This window comes from Phacochoerus africanus, chromosome 3, assembly GCF_016906955.1.
Source record: "Phacochoerus africanus isolate WHEZ1 chromosome 3, ROS_Pafr_v1, whole genome shotgun sequence".
Classification (NCBI taxonomy): domain Eukaryota; kingdom Metazoa; phylum Chordata; class Mammalia; order Artiodactyla; family Suidae; genus Phacochoerus; species Phacochoerus africanus.
In genome coordinates, this window is record NC_062546.1 from 30,504,558 (window position 1) to 30,528,501 (window position 23,944).

Consider the following 23,944-nt stretch of genomic DNA (forward strand, 5'->3'; position numbering starts at 1 on the left):
GGTGTTGCCCTGAGCTTTGGTGTAGGTCACAGATGTGGTTCGGATCCTGTGTTGCTGTGGCTGTGGCTGTAGCATAGGTTTGTGACTACAGATCGGATTGGACCCCTAGCCCGGAACTTTCATATGCCGCAGGCGTGGCCCTAAAAAATAAACGAATGAATGAATTAATGAATGAATAAATAAAATTATACCCGTAATGCTACCTAGTACTATTAGTTGGGTGTCTGAACCACAGCTATTCCATTCTGCCTTTCAGTTTCATTTCTCTCTTTAACGGCCCTAAGCAGATGTCACTGTTAATGATTTTTAGTGCTTTTCTAGATATGAGAAGATATAAGAATTTGGGCTCATAAAAATCCTTGCCTGAAAACATTTATCTGTCTGAAGGCCTGTTCTGCCAGCGTTTTTTGTTTTTTTGTTTTTTTTTTTTTTTCAGAGCACAGAGTGCCTTATTTCTGATGTCCACCCTGAACTCCTTTCGAGGAGTGTTGAAGTTCAGCAGTTTCAGTAGCTCAAGATTTAACCCTCATAGGGACAGATGGCAAGTGCCAATCTCCAGTTTTCAGGCCTCTTCCATGGTCAAAATTCATGGAAAGCATTTCATGACCATTTTGTCCCATGGTGTTAGGAATGCTAATTCCTAGGTCTGGTGAAGATTTGGTTGACAGGCCATTCAATGTGCTGTTACTGGACTAGGCCTTATTAACAGCAGCCTAAAGTCTCTGGACCACCTGTCTTACTAGTCTCTCATGGTTCAGGAAAATATTCCCTCTTGTTTTATTTTCCCATATCTGGAGTTACACTATTACGATCACATGAAACTGTGTATCATTTTATCAGAGACTCAGTTAAACACTTGGCAGTGCAAGAAATTACAATTCTGTAAAAACATTTAATGCAAAATAATATAGCTAGCAGTATTAGTCAAGTCATAAATAAGAATTTAAGTCAAGAGCTTTCACCCAGTATATCCCTGTTCAGCTGCCTTAGACTGTTCCTCATGTTTAAAGGAAATTATATACTGGGTTTGTCCATTCAGCCTAATATCCTAGTGTTGCTAGGCAGGTTATCCCTAGATGATCTAGTTGTTCCCAACATAAGGGAGCCTTTAAATTTAAATTACCATAGCCTGGGAAAGTTATGTCCCTTGGCGGAAGTCTTACTTGTTGCTGATTGAGCTTGATTAACATTAGAAGAAAACATATTTATGGCCAAGGCTAGAGCAGATATTGTAAATAGGCCATTTGAGGGGAATCTCACCTAGTAATATCAGTAGAGGCCTGAATGGAAATAAAATAATTTTTTTTTCTAGAATAAATTCCCAAAAAGCCAACTAATAAGAGCCTTGGAGGGGAGAAATCCTCCAAGGTAAATCCAGAAGTACTAGATGCAGGTAATTGACCACAAACACAACAATTGGATTGGTTTTTTAAAATTCACATGGGATCATGGATATTTGATTTGTGTGAGAAAATAAATAACCGTAAGTAACCTTATGGGTCAGGCCTGGCAACCTTGGGATAGCTGTCTACTGCTGATTTAGTGTTCTTTTGGTCCTGGTGTTAGGTTTTTGGGGTTTGTTTTTATTTCATCCTTTTTTTCTTATTAGAGCCTTGTTTTAAGGTGAGTTTTAAGTCAGTGTTTCTTTCTTTAGACCAGTCTAATGAAGGCCCTTGAATTCCTGGGTTTCAGTGCCAAAATTGTTCTCCAGTGGCTGTCAGTTGAGATTGCTGAGTCCTGACCACATGATGTAGGTCCCCAGAACTTTGTTCCTTTGGAGAAAGAATTCGGCAGAGAGACTAAGGGTAGTGAGGCAAATAAGTGTTTATTTAAAGAGAGAAGAGAGACAGGTGTGGAGAAAATACAGGCAGACAGGGCGGGAGGTAGAGAGGAAGAGAGGAGGCGCTGCCTTCTTGTTTCACCTCTTGTACTGTAAATAAAGTCCCTTTTTACTGTCTATTTAGTGCTGTGCTTTTTAACTTTGTATTATTAATTAATTTAGTTTGTCTTTTTAGGTCTGCACCTGCAGCATATGGAAATTCCCAGGCTAGGGGTCAAATCGAAGCTGCAGCTGCCAGTCTACACCACAGCCACAGCAACACCAGATCCAAGCTGTGTCTGTGACCTACACTGCAGCCTAAGGCAATGCTGGATCCTTTAACCCACTCAGCGAGGCCAGGGATCGAACCCTCATCTTCATGGATACTGTCGGGTTCATTACCACTGAGCCACAGCAGAAACTCCCAGTGCTGTGCTTTTTACATTTTTGCGCTTTTATTGATGATTTTGCTATATAAAACTGCCCCCAGTGTGCTGCCTAATATTCCCAAGTTGCCAGAAGGCTGTGGTGTGCCTTATGGGAAAATATGTTTTAGGTAAGCCTCATTCAGTCCTAACTTTTAGTGCTGTTGACCCTAAGTTCAGTGTTAATGAACCAACATTCTGAAAAAGGAAGAGAAAATTTGCTGATTTGTACATGAGGTCATTTCAGAAAGTCATAGGATAATATTGGCGTGCATTTGCAAAAAGGGAAAAGTGGGTAAATTTGTGGATTTGTGAGGTGACAAACATAAAAAAGGCATGGTAGGCAGATAGTATTGCTGTAAGGCCGAAGGCCAAAGAAATTTACAGTCAGGCCCAGAACAAAGAAATATGAAACTCTTCTTGGCTAGTGCTGGCTGGTTTACATGTTTCAAAAGGTAATAGTGTGAAATGGTAAATTTGCAGGCAGTGCAGATTTTACAGATTAGGAACCTTTGGAAAAAAATTTTAAGTATCTACTAAGTGTTATACAGGAAAAGGGTTAATGGAAAAGCAGTTTTTTAATTCTGAGATTGATTTGTTTATAAAGTCACTGATGAAGGAACTTATGTTACCGCAGATGGCATTTTGGTTGACAAACCAGAGGCTCACGATTACTTAACCCTGTATTTCCCCTAGGATTAACAGTTCAATATTCACTAATTCAGTATGCGTGGCAACTTTATAGAACATTACTACAAATAACAAGCATTGGCTGTAGTTTTAGTTTTAGTTTTTTAAGAAAACAGTTGATTTTTATTCTCTATATAAAAGTAGCATCATATGTTATCTCTAGTCTTAGCATCACTTGTGAAAAACCTTGTTAAAAAAAAATCAGAATCTTAGCTTTTCTCCCGGTTTCTGCTTGGTCTTGTTCTTCCTCTCTACATACAGATTTGAAAATCTCAAAGTAAAGACTTTACTCTTCATGGTATCCATGTGAAGAGGTATGACAGGCAAAAAAGAGATTATCTCAAATTCAAATGGTATGTATAAAAGCCATTATTCTTGTGCAGAATGTACCACCTTAATTGATTTCGCTTACGTAGGTAAATTCTTAGCCATACTTTAAATTACATAGATTTTTAAAAAAATTGAATCAAAATTCACATAGCATAAAATTAACCATTTTAAAATATACAATTCATTGACATTTAGAATATTCACTGCACTGTACAGCCAAGGTCTCTAGTTTCAAAACAGTTTTATCACCCTGAAAGGAAACATTGTACCCATTAAATACTCACTCCCCATTCCTCCCTACCCCCAGCTTCTGGCAACCAACCGCTAATCTGCATTTGTCTTCCCGGATTTGCCGGTTCTGGATATTTCATATAAATTGAATCATAGAGTATTTGGTCTGTTGTCTGGCTTCTTTCATTTAGCGTAACATTTTTGAGGTCTGTTCATATTGTGGCACGGATCAGTACTTTATTCCTTTTTAAGGCTGAATAATATTTTGTTGTATTTGTGGACCATGTTTTGTTTACCCACCCATCTAGCAGTGGATCTTTAGATTGTTTCTACCTTTAGGCTATTGTGAATATTGGCTTCTTTGAACGTTCATGTATAAGATTTTGTTTGAATACCTGTTTTCAGGTTTTTTGTACATACACCTAGTTGTGGAATCACTAGGTTGTAAAGTAATTCTCTCTTTGACTTTTTGAGGAACCACCAAAATGTTCCCCATAGTGGCCACATTATTTTACATTACCACCAGCAATGTATGACGTGTCTCAATGAAGTAGTATCTCATTGTGTTTTTTATTTGCACTTGGGTGACAACTAATGATGTTGAACATTTTTCCATGTGCTTGTTGGCCCATTTGTATATCTTCTTTTGGGAGAAATGTATAGGCAATCCTTTGCTCATTTTTTTAATTGGAGGAGAGAATCTTTTTGTTGCTGAGTTTCGAGAGTTCTTTGTATGTTCTGTTCACTAGATTCTTATCACATATGGAATTTGCAGGTATATTCTTTCTGTAGGTTGTCTTTTTACCTTCTTGGTAGTGCCCTTTGGTGTGCAACATTTTAAAATTTTAATGAAGTCCACTTTATATTTTCTTTTGTTTGTGTTTTTGGTGTCATATTTAGATAAGATTTTTAGGAATTCATTTCCAAATTCAAATCATGAAGACTTACCCCTTTGCTTTCTTCTAAGAGTTACAGTTCTATCCTTATATTTAAGTCATTGATTTTTTTAAAAAAAATTAAGGCATAGGTGTTCCTATTGTGGGGCAGCAGAAACTAATCCAACTGGGAACCATGAGGTTGTAGGTTCAATCCCTGGCTGTGCTCGGTGGGTTAAGGATCTGGTGTTGCTGTGAGCTGTGGTGTAGGTCACAGATGTGGCTTGGATCCTGCATTGCTGTGGCTGTGGTGTAGGCTGGCAGCTGTAGCTCCGATTCAGCCCCTAGCCTGGGAACCTCCATATCCTGGGGTGCAGCCCTAAAAAGAAAAAATAATAATAATAAAATAAATTAAGGCATAGCTGATTTGCAGTGTGTTAATTTTGCTATACAGCATAGTGATTCAGTTATACATGTATATACATTCTTTTTAATATTCTCTTGTATTATTTATCTCAGTATATTAAATATACTGTGCTATAAATATATAGTAGGACGTTGTTGTTTTTGTCATTGATTTGTTTTGAATTAGTTTTCATATACAGTGTGAGGTAAGAGTTCAACTTTATTATTTTGCATGTGGCTATCCAGTTTTCCCAGTACCATTTATTGCAGAGCCTATTTCCCCTTCCATTGAATCTTAGCACTCTTGTCAAAAAATCAGTGGACCAAAGGTGTATGTGTTTATTTTTGGATTCTCAGTATTATTCCTTTGATCTTTATCTCCTTATACTCCTACCACGCTGTTTTAATTACTGTAGCTTTGTAGTAGGTTTGTAGTAAGTTTTGAAATTGGGAAGTATGAGTCCTTTAATTCTTTTTCAAGATTTGGGGGTCCTTTGCAATTCCATATTAATTTTAGAATCACCTTTTTTATATCTCTACTGTTGGGATTTAAATAGGGATTACATTATCTCTCTAGATTGCTTTGAGGAGTGTTGCTATCTTAACAGTATTAAGTATCTTAACAATATTAAGTCCTGTAATCCCTGAACACAAGCTGTCTTTCCATTTATTTAGGTCATCTTTATTTCAGCAATGTATCTTGCATCTTTGCTGTACTTATTAGTCATAACAATTGGTGTGTGGATTTTTTAGAATTTTCTATGAAGAGAGATAGTTTTACTTCTTCCTTTCTACTTCCAGTAGACCTTTGAATACCCTTTCTTTCTTTCTTCCTTTTTTTTTAAATGGCCTCACCTGTGGTGTGTGGAGGTTCCCAGGCTAGGGGGCAAGTTGCAGCTACAGCTGTGGCCTAATCCACAGCCACACCAACACTGAATCAGAACCACATCTGTGACCTGCGCTGCAGCTTATGCCAACACCAGATTCTTAACCCACTGAGTGAGGCCGGGGATTGAACCTGCATCCTCATGGAGACAGCACTGGGTCCTTAACTCACTGAACCACAGTGGGAACCCCTTATTTTTCTTTTTCTTGCCTAAGGCTCTGGCAAAAACTCCCAGTGTGTTGATGATTGGCAGCAGCAAAATTGGGCATTCATGTTTTATTCCTGATATTAGCTGTGGGTTTTTCATAATTCCCTTTATCATATTGAGGAAGTTCCCTTCTGTTTCTAGTTTGCTGAGTGTTTTTGTCATGAAAAGGGTGTTTGATTTTTGTCACTTTTTTTGCATTAGTTAAGATGATCATATATATTTTCCTTTTATTATGATGATGTATGACATTGCTATTTATAGACTTTTAAAATTCTTATTGAAGTATAGTTGGTATTCAGCTTTGTATTAAATTCTACTGTACAGCAAACTGACTCAGTTATACATACATATATTGTTTTTCCTCTTCTTTTCTATTATAGTTTGTCACAGGATATTGAATATAGGTGCCTGTGCTACACAGTAGGACCCTGTGGTTTATCCATCCTATATAAACTAGTTTGCATTCGCTAATCCCAAATTTGGAATCCTTCCCTCCCTCAGCCCCCTCCCCCTTGGCAACCACAGGTCTGTTCTCTATGTCTATGAGCCTGTTTCCGTTATATAGATATATTCAATTGTGATACACAGTTTTAAATAGTAATTAATTGGTTGTTAGCTTGCCTTTTTCCTATCTTTTCTCACTGTACATAGGGTTTATTATGAATGATTATTCTGCAAGATTGTCCTCAGGATATCAAATATTAAATGACATTATCTTCTTAAAATCAACTTCATTGAGGAAGACTCAGGATTTAAAACATGAGAAAGATCCAACAAGAGGGAGATTTTTCTGTTGCTGTCTGTAAAATTCTAAGGGTCTATGTGGCAAGGACTGCAGATTGCCTCTGTCATCTGAGAATGGCCCTTATGAGACAGGAAGGAAGAGGGCAAGGCACAACTGTTGTTGTAACAAGACTGACACAGCCACTGAGGACAAAAACTAGTTAGAACCAACTTGGCCCAAGGTGGCAGAAGGTTAGACTTCCGGTGGACCTTGAGCCTCCTTATATGCTTGTAATACATTAACATATAAATGACACACCCACCAGCGCCTTCACAATTCTGAAGCTGGCATAAAAGGCCTAGTTTCTGGAACTCCCTGCCTTTTCCCCAAGATAGTTGGAATAATCCTCCCACTTAGCATATGAAATTACCCAGCTCATAAAAACTAACCACCCCCACAGTTTGCGGCCACTCTCACCTTCTGAGACATCAGCATTCTGCCTATGGAATGTGTATCCTGCAAGGCCACTCTCACCTTCTGAGATGGCCCACACTCTGTGGAGTGTGTTTCTTCCCAAATAAATCTGCTTGCACTCTACATGGCTTGCTTCTAAATTCTTCCCTATGTGAAGCTAAGGACCCTCACTTGGCAGCCTGTCCCCAGGGATGCGACCTGAGATGTCACCTTCTACAACCCTTGGATGAGAAGTAGCAAAGAAACATAGTCCTGCAATTACAAGGAACTGAATTCTGCCACAACCATGTGAACTTGGAAGAGGATCTTGAGCTCTAGATGAGAACTCAGCATGGCATAAATCTTGAGTTTATCCTGTGAGATCCTAAGCAGAAAAATCCAACTCTGATGTGTCTGGACTTCTGACCTCTAACTTTGTGGTAATTTGCTGTTCCTTTGGCAGTTTTCTCTGCTTTCTTTTTTTTTAGAATTTTCTTTTTCTTTTCTTTTTTCCAAGGCTGCACCTGTGGCATATGAAAGTTCCCAGGCTAGGGGTGGAATCAGAGCTGCAACTGTCGGCCTAAGCCACCGCCACAGCAGTGTGGGATCCGAGCCACATCTGCAACCTATACCACAGCTTATGGCAACGCTGGATCCTTAACCCACTGAGCGAGGCCAGGGATTAAACCCATGTCCTCAAGGATAGTCAGGTACATTACCGCTGAGCCACAGTAGGAACTCGTTTTCTCTACTTTCTTGAGAACGTAGCTAAACTTTTCAAAGGATGTAAGCATTTATCCAGTATTTTTAGATTTTTGTAGCAGGAGAGTTTTAGCAGATTTTCTAGACTGCTATTATTAGAAGATTAAAAAAGATAATTGTGTACTTTAAAGGTTGAGTTTCATATACAGAAATATTGGGTGTCAGCCAAAGTGTAAAATTACTTTATTCATTTCTTAATTTCCAGTTTTAAATGACAGCTTCCTCTTTAAAAAAAAAAAAAAAAAAGAGATCAGGAGCCTGATTTTCCTGTCTGTTTCCTGAGGAAGCAAAAAGGCAGAAACTTGGTGAATAGCGAGACTAGTGGTTGCTATAGTAAGCATGGGACTTCCTGGCAATGACTCTATTAACAGTAGGAAATGGAACCATGGTAGTAGTGTTCCTCTAATTTGCCATAAGATTTTGTTTCCCATCTTTAGGGTAAGAAATTCTGCTATATCAAGGAATTGGCTCTTCCAGTTTATTTTATTTATTCAGTCAGACAGTGATTAGAAAGCCTCTCGGACTGTGTACATTGCATGATACTTACGAGTTTTGTAATTATGTGACAATTATGACACATTTCAAACAGGGCTCTAAAACTTGCATGTATGTCCTTCAGAAGGAAGCCCTTTTCCTCCAGTGGCTACTGACATATGTTGATTATAGACTGTATTCAACCAGATGGTGAGAACATAGAATCAGACATACTTGGGTTTGAGTCTCAGTCTTGTGGCCTACCAATTGTTTGACAGTGGGCAAGTTATTTAACTGCTCTGTGCCACAGTTTTTTCATCTGCAAAATGAAGTGATAGGGATGGAGCAGGATAGTTGTAGTTAGAAGTCCCAATAGGAGAGCATAGATAGAGAGGGAAACCTAGGGAACTTTGGGGGATAACTGCAAGTTAATAATTGCTCAAGAAAGCCATCAGAATGAAGCAAGTTTAGTTAATAAAAGCATAAGATATGCCTCAGGTTATTAAGTGAAAGATAAAATGAGGCCTGCCTTCAAGTTCAGCAAGACAATGACCAAGGATCAGAGATGAAAGGAAAGATGACATTCCAAAGTAGGAGACCCTTGTTATACAGCAACCTGAGATAATTCCATGTATTTTAGCATATGTTACTGCCCTTCTGCTGATTTGAATAAGCAGTATGACGGTCCTAGTTTGACCTCATAGGGTCAAATACTCTGTTACTGGATACAAAGGAGGAGCTAATGATGTAAGCCTGACCTCTACTCGAAGAAAGAGGAAGAGGTGGTTTTTCCCACTCCCCAGTTCCCTTGTAATATAAAATGTAGCTCACCTATCCTCGGGGCAGAGCCTCCTTGCTAGCCTGTTTGCATCTCTCACCAGTGTCTTATCTTAATAAATCTATTTCTTGCCTATCACTTTGTCTCCACTGAATTCCTTCTGCATTGAAGTAAAAGAACCTGAACCTCAGTAAGTCCAGACACTGGGTGAGTGATTCTAAATTAAAAACCATGGGTTCAAGTCCCAATCTTTTGGCTGGGTTTGACTCCTGACCCGTGGGTTCCAGTCCCAGTCTGGGTTTAGGCTAGGTTCAATTCATAAGTGTTGTCAGTTTCAGAAGCATCTATTTTCTGTGCTTGTTTTGATACGTTAAACAGTGTACATTATACACTTGACACAGTGCCTGACATACGTATACTAAGCATTAATAAATGGTTATTGGAGTTCCCACTGTGGCACAATGGGATTGGCAATATCTTGGGAGTGCTGAGTTGCAGGTTTGATCCCCAGCCTGGAAGAGTGGGTTAAGGATCTGGTGTTGCTTGCAGCTGTGGCTTAAGTCAAGACTGCGGCTCAGATCTGATCCCTGGCTCGGGAACTCCACATGCCAAGGGGCAGCCAAAGATAAGAAAAAAATTTTTTAAAGGGTAATTATTCTGCCTTTTTTTTTGGGGGGGGGCATACCTGTGGCATATGGAAGTTTCCAGTCTGGGGGTCGAATCGAAGCTACAGCTGCCAGCCTATGCCACAGCCATAGCAACTTGGGACCCGAGCCGAGTCTGTGACCTACACTGCAGTTCATGACAACACCAGATCCTTAACCCACTGAGAGAGGCCAGGGATCGAATCCACATCCTCATGGGTATTAGTTGGGCTCATTACTGCTGAGCCACAGTGGGAAAGTCCAAAAGTTATTATTTTGATCCTTGGTGTGCTGCTATTTTTTTTGATGTGTCTGGTTATTTCTTTAAAAAAATCTTTTTTTAAAGTATGCCTGGTTTTTCCTTCTTTATTAGTTGACTTTCAAGATGTGATTATACTTAAAGGTGCCATTTAGAAAGGAGACGTGTGTAAAAGGCATAAAGACTACTCCTAGACCCAGCTCTAGTGCTCATCAGCCACTGTATTGGCATCTCAAATTGACTGTTTCAAAAATCCATACAACATTTGGCAAACTGGCCTGCTGACAATGTTTGCAGAGCCCACAAACTAAGAATTGTTTTTAATGGTTGGGGAAAAAAAAAAAGCAAATCAAAAGATTTGATTGAAAACAACCCCTGGAGTTCCTGTTGTGGCTCAGTGGTAACAAATCTGACTAGTATCCATTAGGAACTTCCATATGCTGCAGGTGTGGCCCTAAAAAGCAAAAGAAGAAAGAAAAAACCGCACAACCCAAAACAAAAAATCAACCCCCAAAACCCCAAACACACCCTGCTGGGACACTTTCCACCCCCACCCTCTGAGATTATGATGTCCTTGGGCTGGGGATGGTGGGGGGGTGGGTTCCTAACCCACTGTACCATAGCAGAAACGCCCTACCTGACTTTTTAGTTCCTTAGTACCTGGCCTTGTGCTTTTTGGTTTATTTATGACTCACCTCTCTGTGAATTTGAGCACATTGTATATAAAATATATCAATTTACCCTACTGTAAGGCTATTTCCTCAGGAGCAAAATTTCGTGTAGAGTCTTTTTTTTTTTTTTTTTGGTCTTTTCAGGGCCTCACCTGTGGCATACGCAAGTTCCCGAGCTGGGGTCGAATCGGAGCTGCAGCTGCAGCATTGCAGGATCTGAGCTGTGTCTTGGACCTACACCACAGCTCACAGCAGTGCCAGTCCTTAAGCAGCTGACTGAAGCCAGGGATTGAACCCGCATCCTCATGGATGCTAGTTGGGTTTGTAACCTGCTGAGACATAGTGGGAGCTCCATAGTCTTCTTTTTTTTGTTTGTTTTTTGGTTTTGCTTTTTAGGGCCACACCTGTGGCATACGGAGGTTCCCAAGCTAGGGGTCCAGTCGGAGCTACAGCTGCCTGCCTACACCACAGCCACAGCGACATCAGATCTGAGCCACATCTGCGACCTACACCACAGCTCATGGCAACGCTGGATCCTTAACCTGCTGAGCAAGGCCAGGTATCAAACCCTCAACCCCATGGTTCCTAGTCAGATTTGTTTCCTCTGCTCCATGACGGGAACTCCTCCACAGTCTTCTTTTAATGTTTTTTATTATGCACAAGTAATATATGATTAAAGAGTACTCGGATAGTTCATAGTTCCCACCATTGTCAACGTTTTGTTTATGGGGAGTCTTATTTTTCCCCAATGGTTTTTGTTCCTCTATCAGTGTAAGTAGTACACTTAATATGTGCAGTTGGGTTCTCCAGGAATCAGATTGAGATGAGTAGGGAGAAAGGATTAGGTTGGGCATGGAAAGCCATCAGATTCACCTGACAAAATTTCTGCCAGCCCAGGTTGCCTGATAGAGGAATATCTCACTGGTCAGAAAGGGCCTCTTCTTTGTACCATACCTTGCCCAGTCATTGGCTGGGGGCAGTCTTGAGGAAAGGATGCCCTCTCTTTGAAGGTGGATTCTAAAGAGTTTAATAGCCAGGAGCTGTCAGCTGACCACACTTTTTGCAACTAGACATCAAGTCCCTTATTGAAGGGGGATCTGAGCAGTCTGTCTTTGTGTCTGCCAGGACACAAAATGTTATCACATCCATTAGGATGGCTACCATCAAACAAAACAAATTAGAAGACATATGTTGGTGAAGGTGTCAGGAAATTTTGAACTCTGTACGCTGTTGGTGGGAATGTAAAGTGATATAGCAGCTGTGGAAAACAGTATGGAGTTTCTTCAAAAAAATTAAACATAAAATTACTGTATGACCTGCAGTTCTGCTTCTAATATATGCCCAAAAGAATTGAAGGCATCTTAAAGAGATTTTTGTACGCCAGTGTTCATTAGCAGCATTATTCACAGTAGCTAAAATGTGGGAACAACCCAAGAATCCATCAGCAGATGCATAACTAAGCAAAATGTGGTATACACACACAGTGGGGTAACACTGAGCCTTGGGAGATTCTGCAGTATGCTTCAGCATGGATGAGCCTTGAGGGCATTATGTGAAGTGAAATAAGCTAGTAACAGATATTGTATGATTCCACTTATATGAGGTATGTGGACTGGTCAGAATCACAGAAACAAAAGAATGGTGGTTGCCAGGGACTTTGAGGGAGGGAAGCTTGGGGAGTTATTGTTTAAAGATATGGAATTTCAGTTTTACAAGATGAAAAGAATTTTGGAGATGGATAGTCGTGGCGGCATAACAATGTGAATATAGTTAATACCACTGAACTGTGCGTTTAAAAATGGTTAAGGTAAAATAAAAATTAAAAAATTTTTGTTATATATGTTTTAACACAAAAAAGGTATAAAAATTGATTCTCAATTTTCATGTGTAACATAAGTGGGTTATTTTGTAATCTTCTAAACTTTTTAGATCGATAGGTAATGTTCTCACATGTGCTTACTTTATGTATCCATTCCCTAGGTTTCTAAATTTTCTGTATTAGTAAAAGTACAGCAATGAATATCTTTCTGTGAAGGTTTTTTTTTTTTTATTGTGTTTAGAATTGTTTTCTTTGAATAGGCTCCCCGAAGTAGATTGAAGACTCTAAACATTTCTTTTCTTTTCTGTGTGTGAGTGTGTGTGTGTGTGTTGAGTATGAACATTCTTAAGGCAAGGGCATGTTCATGAAGGCATGTTGAAATCTACAGTGTCAGTGGAAGTTATAAGCAGCCTGTACCATCGGATCCTCAACAGCTTTGGATCTTGTTTTCTTAATTTTGGCTGATGTGTAACTGAAAAATGAAGTCCCTTTGTTTCTTGACTGCATCCTTTATGGTCTTTAACGGATTGTGAATTGAAGGATTTGGTTAACTTAGTCCAAAGGAATGAAGATGATAATGATAATGAGGTCTCCAGAATCAGATTGATCAGGTTCAAAACCTGGCTCTGCTACTTACCTCTTTGTGACCTGGGACAAGTCTCTGCATCTGTTTATTCATCTGAATAACAAGGATAATGGTAGCATCTGCCTTATAGGGATGTTGAGGCTTAAATGAGGTAGAACACATTAAAACACTTAGTATGATCTCTGGCTCATTGCATGTACTTATATGTTCGGTATTATTTCAAAGTAAATGTGATTATTTTAGTATTTTAAGATTTAGAACATTAAATTCAGACTCTAGTCTTTTTCCAGCAGAGAAAACTGATTGATAGATTTGGCCTGGGTCTCTTAGCTAATGGGTTGCAGAGCTTGGAGCTAAAGATGGGTCTTTGACCAATGTAGGGGTTTTCAGTCTTGGCCTTTGTGGATAATTCTTTGTTATGGAAGGGGCTGTCCTGAGCTTTGTTAGACAGTCAAAACTGTCTTCATACATTGTCACATGTCACCTGGGGGGAGCCTTATGGTACTTAACAACCCTGTAGTGGTATAGTTCAGGTTTGGGGATTAGGGAGAAGTGCTCCATCCTGCCTTCACAGGAAGGACATCTTATTAGAGTGTACTCCTCTCCCCCAGAATAACCAGTGGTATTTAAATAGGACTGTTTCATCTTTCTAAAGGTTTTCTTTCTTTAGTTGCAGGTGGCGGAACTGAAAAAAGTTATTTATGAATTCCAATGAGTGGAGATGGATGATGCAGTTCAAATAACTAAGGTAAGAGAAATAAAACCTGAGCTGCAAGGAGACTGTCACCCAAGTTAGTGTCCTCACACAGTACAGCTAAAGTCGTCTTCTCTCCTTCTCCATTTTATCTCCAAGCTATAAGAGTAGTTCATTTTTTATGATTAAAAATGTTATAATTATCATTTAAGATAATGATTCTCAACCTGGTCATGAATCAGAATCACTTAAAGAGCTTTAAGATATAAAAGGCCAGAGCTGTGCCCTGCTGTCCTGCCCTTGTTGAATTAAAGTTTCTGTGTGTAGAACATGGGTGATCCTGCTATGGATCCTTGTTGAAGGCCTGTTGCACTGAGAGATTCAGAACATACAGTACTCAGTCTGTGTAGCATTAAGCAACAACTTGCATTATTAAGGAAAAAGCGGTTTTCATCATTCAACTTTCCCATTGCTCTGAGTTTTAAGTGGCAGTGTAAACCAGCACTACAGCTTCAGAAAACTTTTGAATATTTTCTACAAAGCTAAACATACATCTGTCTAATAACCGAGAAATTCCACTCCTGGGTATTTACCTTTGAGAAATGAAAACATATGTCTACATAAAGACTTGCATGTGAATATTCACTGTAGCTTTTTCTAGTAGCAGGAAAAAAGGGGAAACAGTCAAATATCAAATGTAAAAACAGGTGAAAAGATAAATAACCAGTGATATATTCATACAGTGGAATTCTACTCGACAGTAGAAAGAATGAACTACTGCACAGGAACATGGGTGAATCTCACAAGTATAAGTTTGAGTGAAAGAAATCAGTCACAAAAAATAGTGGATGTAGTTCAGTTGCCAGAAGCTATGATGATAGAAGTCAGACTAGTGGTTCCTCTGGCAGAAGGAGGAAGTATGAGAGAGCAGCATTGAAAAGGTTTTAGAGGAGTTCCTGTCATGGCTCAGTGGTAACGAACCCAACTGGTATCCATGAGGATGAGGGTTTGATCCCTGGCCTTGCTCAGTGGGTTAAGGATCAGGCGTTGCCATGAGCTGTGGTGTGGTCGAAGATGCAGCTTGAATCCAGTTGCTGTGGCTGCGGCATAAGCTGGCGACTGCAGCTCCATTTCAACCCCTGGTCTGAGAACCTCCATATGCTGTGGGTGTGGCCCTAAAAAGACAAAAAAGAAAAAGAAAAGGTTTTACAGGTATTCCCACTGTGGAATGGTGGGTTTAAGAATCCAGTTACAGTGGCTCAGGTCACTGTAGAGGTGTGGGGTTGATCCCCGGCCTGGCATAGTGGGTTAAAGGATCCACTGTTGGGGCAGTCGTGGCTAGGATCCCAGGCAGATTAAGTCCTTGGCCAGGGAACTTCCATATGCCACAGTTGCAGCCATAAAATTTAAAAAAAGAAAGAAAGTAAAGGCATATGTAGTTCCAGGCCAGGAATCAGATCCAAGCCACAGTGGCAGCCTACGCAACAGCTGTGGCAACACCAGATCCTTTAATCCACTGTCCAAGCCAGGGATTGAACCTGCATCCTGGTGCTGCAAAGATGTCACCTATCCCATTGTGACACAACAGAAACTCCTTGAGTTTTTTAAAAGTACATTTGATGGGCAAAATTAAAAATTATAATAGTGCCTTGTGGCTCTCAACGTGCACGGAGAAAATACTTAAGACAAGTATATCGTAAAGGGGTAAGATAAAAGGACCTTAAAGATAGTAAGGTTTCTACTTTCCACTTAAAGTAGTAAAAGGTTGATTATTAGTAGACTGTGATAATCCCTATTTTAATCCCTAGAACAATCACAATAAAAAAAAACTATGCAGGAGTTCCCATTGTGGCTCAGTGGGTTAAGAACCAGACCAGCGTCCATGAGGATGCAAGTTCAATCTCTGGCCTCATTCAGTGGGTTAAGGATCCGGTATTGCTGCAGGCTGTAGCATAAGGTCAGATACGCCTAAGATGTAGTGTTGCTGGATCTGATTCCTGGCCCGGAACTCCATATGCTGCAGGGTGGCAGAGAGACAGAAAACAAAGTCAGGAAGAGAAGAATTGCTTAGTTAGTGTATATGTATATATTCAGTACATGTATAGCATATACATGTGCAGGGACTCTTTCTGCTGCTTGTTATTCCTGATGTTTGGAGGTTTCCTTCTGTTATCGTTTACTTCCTATCTAAGAAATTCCTTTAGCCATTCTTTCAGGGTTATTTTGTTGATAATGCATTATTTTCTTTTCTTTTTTTTTTTTTTTTTTTGGACACACCTACAGCATGTGGAAATTCCTGGGTCAGGGATCGAACTTACACCATATCAGTGACCCAAGCAACTGCAGTGACAATTCTAAATCCTTAACATGCGTCACCACAAGGGAGCTTTGACACGTTATTTCCTCATCTTCCAGTGTCTTTATTTTACCTCCATTCCTGACAATGCTATTTTTACTCTAAGTAATATTTTGGCTTGATCATTTATTTAAGCATTTGAAAAATATTGTATACTTGCTTATGGCTCCCATGGTTCCTAATGGAAAAATAGGGTGTCCTTCAAATTGTGGTTCTTTTAGAAGTAGTGTATCGGAGTTCCCGTCGTGGCACAGTGGTTAACGAATCCAACTAGGAACCACGAGGTTGCGGGTTCGGTCCCTGCCCTTGCTTAGTGGGTTAACGATCCAGCGTTGCCGTGAGCTGTGGTGTAGGTTGCAGACGTGGCTTGGATCCCGCGTTGCTGTGGCTCTGGCGTGGGCTGGTGGCTACAGCTCTGATTCAACCCCTAGCCTGGGAACCTCCATATGCCGCGGGAGCAGCCCAAGAAATAGCAACAACAACAACAACAACAACCAAAAAGACAAAAAAAAAAAAAGAAGAAGTAGTGTATCATTTTTCTCTAACTGCTTTTCAGGACTTTTGGCTTTAGTTTTCAGCAGTTTGAATGTTTTTATCCTTAATTACATTTTGGAAGTTTTCAGCCTTTATTTATTCATTTATTCATTCATTCGTTCATTCATTCATTCATTGATCTTTTTGTCTTTTAGGGCCGCACCAGCGGCATATGGGAGGTTCCCAGGCTAGGGGTCTAATCAGAGCTGTAGCTGCCAGCCTACACCACAGCCACAGCAACGTGGGATCTGAACTGCGTCTGTGGTGTATGTACACCACAGCTCATGGCAATGCCAGATCCTTAACCCACTGAGTGAGGCCAGGGATCAAACCCGCATCTTCATGGATGCTAGTCAGGTTTGTAAACTACTGAGCCACAACAGGAACTCCATCAGCCATTATTTTTTAAATAATTTTTTTATTTCTGCATTCTTTTTCCTCTCATGTTTGGGGACTCTAGTGGCACAAATGTTAGATCTTTATTATTGTCCCACAGGACTCTGAAGCTTTTTTCATTTCTTTTTAATCTCTTTTCTCTCAGTTGTACAGATTGGACATTTTCTTTTGTTTTAGGGCCACACCTACATCATATAGAAGTTCCCAGGCCAGGGGTCCAAATGGAGCTACAGCTGCCAGCCTACACCACAGCCACAGCAACGCTGGATCCTAACCCACTGAGTAAGACCAGGGATTGACCCTGCATCCTAATGGATACTAGTAGGGTTTGTTTCCACTGAGCCACAATGGGAACTCCCAGATTGGATTTTTTTTTTTTTTTGGTCTTTTTTAAGGGCTGCACCCATCGATTATTGAAGTTCCCTGGCTAGGGGTGCAATCAGAGCTGTAGCTGCCAGCCTACACCACAGCCACAACAGCATGGGATCCAAGCTGCATCTGGGACCTACACCACAGCTCAGGGCAACGCTGGGTCCTTAACCCACTGAGTGAGGCCAGGGATGGAACCCGCATCCTCAAGGATACCAGTCGGGTTCGTTACCCCTAAGACACAATGGGAGCTCCCCATACTGAACATTTTCTATTGATTTGTTTTTAAGTTTAGTGATGCTACGTATCCTCTGTCATTTCCAGTCTGCTGTTGAGCCCATCTAATGTTTTGCATTTTTTGTTTGTTTGTTTTCAGTTTCACTTATTGTGCTTTTTATAGTTCTAAAATTTCCATTTGGTACCCTATATCTTCTGTTTGTTGAGAGTTTACAGTTTCTTTTTGGAGAACTTTAAGATAGGTGCTTTAAAATCATTTTCAGATAATTTAATCACATGTATTTTCTTGATGTTGACATATGCTAATTGCCTTTTTTTCATTCAAGTTGAGATTTTCATGGTTCCTTGTGTGACAGGTAATTTTGGATTGCATCCTAGACATTTTGAATATTCTGGTTCTTACTTAAATCTTTTTATTAAACAGGTAGTCAACCTGTTTAGGTTTAGAGTATGTACCCTGGCCCACATTCGTTGGCTCTGGTTCAAAAGTCAGCTTAGTTTTCAAAATCTTACTATGCCATTCTGGTTTGCCCTGTGTATATGCTACCAAGACCAACCTGGAACTTTGGGCATTATTCAAACCAGTGATTAGTGTGAAACCCTTTGCTGTTGTTTCTGGTCACTTTTACACAGTGGGTCACTTAGAGATAGTCTAGGATTTTATACTGATATTCAGAGGATTCTTTTTCTAGCTCCCTCCTCATCATGATCTACCCTACCTCCCCATTCTCTAGTTGGGTTAAAGTTGGAGCTCCACCTTGTTATTCTAGGGTGGAAATGAAAACAGTGCTCCACCCACACTCTCTGAAGCTGCAGGCTGGTGGGGGTGGAGGGAGGTGCTGCCTCATTACAGGGCAGAGTTGGGAAACACTGCCTGGTGAGGAGAAGGAGGGGTGCCACTTTATGTTGTTGTTTGCCTGGAGTAGCACAGGTATGGTCAAAATGTTTCTTTCTGCTGTGCTGCCCTTTTCCTGGTCCTGAGTCTAGAGAAAGCAGGCTTTTCTTGCTGCTTTTTAGTTTGTGCACATCGGTGTTTTCAGGTTGCCTCTCCAGAGCTTAGGGTAAGACTTATTAGAAGTCAGACCAAACCAAACCAAACAAAAAATCGAAAACTTCCTGTTAGGGAGTTCCCATCGTGGCTCAACAGAAACGAATCCGACTAGCATCCATGAGGTTGCAGGTTCGATCTCTGGCCTTGCTCAGTGGGTTAAGGATCCAGCCTCGCCGTGAGCTGTGGTGTATGTAGGTCACAGATGCAACTCGGATCTGGTGTTGCTGTGGCTGTAGTGTAGGCCAGCATCAATAGCTCCAATTCGACTCCTAGCCTGGGAACCTGCATATGTGGCCCTAAAAAGACAAAAAAAGAAGAAAACTTCCTGTTAGGGCAGTTCTGTGTCCCATGGTTGCTAGCCAGTCTACTTTCTTTTTTCTCCTTTTCAGAATCTTCTGTCAGTTGCTCATGAATTTTGTGGGGTTTTTTTGGTTTTGTTTTTTTTGTTTGTTTGTTTTGTAATTTTGGGGGAATAGAGTGAAATATGCTTATTCCATCTTGTCCTGACCTGAAAGTCCATGTTTCAGTTTTCAATTAAAAACAGTAGCTTTTCACCTCTGTACCTTTTCCCCCTAAGTACATAGTCTTGCATCTGCAAATAAGTCTGGGTGAGGGGGTCCTCAATAATGATGTCTCCTTTTGTTTTCTCACCCCATTAACTGGAACTTCTAGAAGGTCAGCAACCTATGGCTCTCTCCCATATTCAGCCTACTGCCTTTTTTGGTATGACATTTGAGCTCAAAATGAGTTTTACATTTTTAAGTGGTTGGAAAAAAGACTCAAAAAGAGAATAATATTAGGTGAAATTTTATAAATTACATGAAGTTTAAATTTCAGTGTTCATAAATAAAGTTTCTTTTTGGAATGCAGTTGTGCTGATTTATTTACATATTGTTCATGGCTGCTTTATGATACAGCAGCAGATTTGAGTAGTTGCAACAGAGGCTGTGTGCCAGCCCCTGTTGTAGCTTACTGAATCATTATGTTATAGCCAGCCTGCCTCTCTTGTCCTGGTTTAGTGATACATTTTTTTGGTGCTTTGCTTTTTGGTGTGTTTTTGGCCATTATTTTGAGATAATTTTCTCAGTTGGTAGATTATTTTGTTTCTGGTTTCTAAGGATTCCTGAGAACTTTGACTCACAGATGTGATTCTTTTCCTTCATTTCCTAACACATCAAATGGCACAAGCTATGTAAACCAGAAAGCCAAGAGGAGTAGCACTTCCCATCTTCCTCTCCCTCGGCTGAAGAGCAAGTCCACTATCAAGTCCTGTGCAGTTTGCCTCCCAAATACTCCCTACCCAAAATACTTTTACATCTTTGCCAGTAGGCTAATCTCCTGGCTGGGCTACCTGCATTGTATACTCTGTCTTCTGAACCCAGTCAGAATGTTCATTCTAAAATGCCTGTTAGGTAAGTCCCCTCTAGCAGAAGTACAAGTCATGCTTCTACTCTTCAAAGGCTTCTTAATGCTCTTAGGACAAAGAAGAATCCCCCTTGTGTGCTCCTGACCTGCATACATCTCCAGCCTTCTCTGGTACCATCATCTTCCCTGCTCTTTGTGCTCCAAACACAATGGCTGCTTTCAAGCCTTGTTCCCACCGTTTCGGAGACCATCGGCTAGAATAAAATTCCCTCTCCTCCTTGCCTGTGTAACTCCTATTCATGCCTAACATCCTAATTCAGGAGGTAGAGTTCTCCAAGCTCCCTGACTAGGTCAGACTTTCTTCATATAGGTTCTTAGAGACCTGTCATTCTCCTCACATTAATCCATGAAGTGAGTTGTTTAATGTTATTTTTTTGCTTCTAAACTGTAAGTTTCATGAAGGCAAGTCATGCTTCAGTTAGATTTTGCTTATTACTATTTGATTTTTTACAAGGAATAAGACCTAGCATAAAATGAGTGCTCAGTAAATGTTTTTGTCTAATGAATGCATTTTTGAAAAACCAGAGTTTTACAAGCAGATTTTCTGCAGTCATCAATGTAATCATGTGGCTTTGATATATTGAATTTTTTTGAGGATTTTTATTAACATATTTCCTAATAATAGACTGTTGTTAAATTTCTGAAGTAAGTCGTATTGTGTTGTAGTATAATTATAACACATGCTGCATTTTTTTGGTTAGAATTTCAAGATCTTTCCAATTACTTTGTGTGTGTTTGCTTTATCAGATATTAATATCAGCATTATCCTGTTAATTTCATGGTTTATTTTATTCTGTTCTTTTAGTTCTAACTCTTCTATATCTTTTAAAAATATTTCTTAGTTGGATTTCTTCTGATTAGGTCTTATAATTTTCATATTTTAATTGGAACATTTAGCTCATCTAATGTTTAATTAAATATAATTAATATATTTGAATTTATTATTTCTTATTAAATTATTATTATTTATTGAATTATTAGTATATCTGCCATTTTAACTCCTTGCTTCTATTTAGACCCATCTGTTCTAGGCTCCTTTTTTCTCTCCTTTCTTTCTTTTTTGGGTTGATTGGCTTCTTTACTACTGCAGTGTTTTTTTCCTCTCTTATCTTTGGAGTTATAGACTCTACATTGTTTAGTAGTTGCTCTAGAGAACACAACAGGCAACCTAAACTATCAGATTAATGTTAACAGTATTAGGTACATTGGTTCTTAAACAATACAAAGATCTTTGAATGCTTGATTTCTTTAATCTCCCTCCTCATGTGTACCTGTTTTTGTTGTATATTTTAGTCATATATGTTTTAAACTCCAAAAAACATTATTGTTTTATATGGTTGGCATATATTTGGAGCTACCAACATGTTACTGTTTTCATTTTGCTTCACTCTCTTTGAATCTTTTTGAGATTATTTTCCTCCCGCCTGAAGAATATCCTTTAGTAATTTCTTTTTTTTTTTCTCCATCTTTTTGCCTTTTCCAGGGTTGCTCCTGAGGCATATGGAGGTTCCCAGGCTAGGAGTCGAATCGGAGCTGTAGCTGCCAGCCTACACCAGAGCCACAACAACATGGGATCCGAGCCTATGTCTGAGACCTACATCACAGCTCATGGCAACGCTGGATCCTTAAACCACTGAGCAAGATCGGGGATCGAACCTGCGACCTCATGGTTCCTAGTCAGATTCGTTAACCACTGAGCCACGACGGGAACTCCAGTAATTTCTTACTGTAGTTTTACCAGTGATGAATTTTGTTTGCTTTTCTTAGTCTTAAGATTTTTAAATTTTACCCCAAGACTCTTTAAAGATTTTTTTTTTTTTTGCCATTTTTTGGGCCGCTCCCGAGGCATATGGAGGTTCCCAGGCTAGGGGTCGAATCGGAGCTGTAGCCATCGGCCTACACCAGAGCCACAGCAACGCGGGATCCGAGCCACGTCTGCGACCTACACCACTGATCACGGCAACACCGGATCCTTAACCCACTGAGCAAGGGCAGGGATCAAACCCTCAACCTCATGGTTCCTAGTCGGATTCGTTAACCACTGTACCATGACGGGAATTCCCTCTTTAAAGATTTTTGGTGGGTATAGAATTCTAAGTTGGCAATTATTTTTGCCCTTCGAAGATACCATTCTGTGTCTTCTGTCTTCTGTCTGTAGTAGTCAGGATTCTCCAAAGAAACAGAACCAGTAGGTTGTGTGTGCATGTATACATAAAAATATTTTTTTTAAGGAAATGGCTCACCCAGTAGTGGCAACTTGGCAGGTTCAAAATCTGATGAGGGGTTGGGCAACAGGCTGGAGGCTCATGTAAATCTCATCTAAAAACACCTGCACAGAAAGAGCAGACCAGTGTTTGACCAAATATCTGGGGACTGTGGTCGAGCCAAGTTGACACATAAAATTAACCATCACAAGTCTGTCCCTTGCTAACTTGGCACCCACACACATCTTAACATATATTTAATCTTCAAAACAACAGTAAGGTGTGCTTCCATCTAACATGATAACAACTCCCCTGCATACAATGAAAACCTCACTATCCCTTTCCCAGAGGAGGATGCAAAGCCTTAGATGCTGTTTATCTTTTTCCTTGATACCTTGTAACTTAAATACTGAGATATAAAGTCAATAATATATAAATACTATCATCAGCTATTTAGTCTATTTTTAATTTAAAAAAAAATTTTTTTAGAGCTGCACCCACAGCATATGAAAGTTCCCAGGCTAGAGTCCAGTTGGAGCTGCAGCTGTCAACCTAAGCCATAGCCACAGTAATGCCAGATCTGAGCCTCATCTGCGACCTACACTGCAGCTCATGGCAATGCCAGATCCTTAACCCAATGAGTGGGGTTAGGGAATGAACCTGCATCCTCACAGATACTAATTAGATTCGTTACTGCTGAGCTACAAGGGGAACTTCTAACTGCTTTTTTCTTGAAGAAAGTATCTCTATTTTCTATTGCTGCAAACCCTAAGATCCCCAAACTTAGTAAAGCAACAACCATCTACAAACAATCCCCAGCTTACAGTGGTTTGATTTAAGATTTTTTGGGAGTTCCCGTCGTGGCGCAGTGGTTAACGAATCCGACTAGGAACCATGAGGTTGCGGGTTCGGTCCCTGCCCCTGCTCAGTGGGTTAACGATCCGGCGTTGCCGTGAGCTGTGGTGTAGGTTGCAGACGTGGCTTGGATCCTGCGTTGCTGTGGCTCTGGCGTAGGCCAGTGGCTACAGCTCCGATTTGACCCCTAGCCTGGGAACCTCCATATGCCGCGGGAGCGGCCCAAAGAAATAGCAAAAAAAGACAAAAAAAAAGATTTTTTGATTTTATGATGGTGTGAAAGCAATTTACATTCAATAGAAACCATACTTCAAATTTTGAATTTTGATTTTTTTCTCTTTGGGCTAATGATATGTGTACAATACTCTCTGGGAGAGTAGCATTGAGCCCCAGATCCCAAGTCAGCGCACAATCACAAGGGTAAACAACTGCTAACATTTATACATTCTGTTCATATAGTCATTTTGTTTTTCAATACAGTATTCAGTAAATTACATGAAGTATTCAACACTATTATAAAATTTTCTCCACTATACGCTAATGTAAGTATTTTGAGTATGTTTAAGGTAGGCTAAACTGAGCTATTAATGATTATCAAATGCCTTTTCTTTTTCTTTTTTAGGGCTGAACCCTCAGCCTATGGAAGTTCCCAGGCTAGGGGTTGAATCGGAGCTACATTTGCTGGCCTACACCACAGCCACAGCAACACAGGATCCCCGATCCACTGAACAAAGCCAGGGATACTAGTCGGCTTCATTTCTACTGTGCCTTGACAGGAACTCCT

At 40.1% G+C, this 23,944-nt stretch overlaps 1 protein-coding gene across 2 annotated transcripts in view; it reads left to right on the plus strand.

Annotated features, from left to right (window-relative positions):
- Nucleotides 1–23,944, plus strand: part of PTPRA (protein tyrosine phosphatase receptor type A) — a 159,682-nt gene that overhangs the window by 41,548 nt on the left and 94,190 nt on the right. For both annotated transcript variants that reach the window (XM_047771473.1, XM_047771472.1), the window contains exon 2: nucleotides 13,710–13,787. In XM_047771473.1, coding sequence (XP_047627429.1) covers nucleotides 13,761–13,787 — 27 coding nt within the window. In that variant the 5' untranslated portion in view covers nucleotides 13,710–13,760. The remainder of the gene's footprint in view (nucleotides 1–13,709; nucleotides 13,788–23,944) is intronic.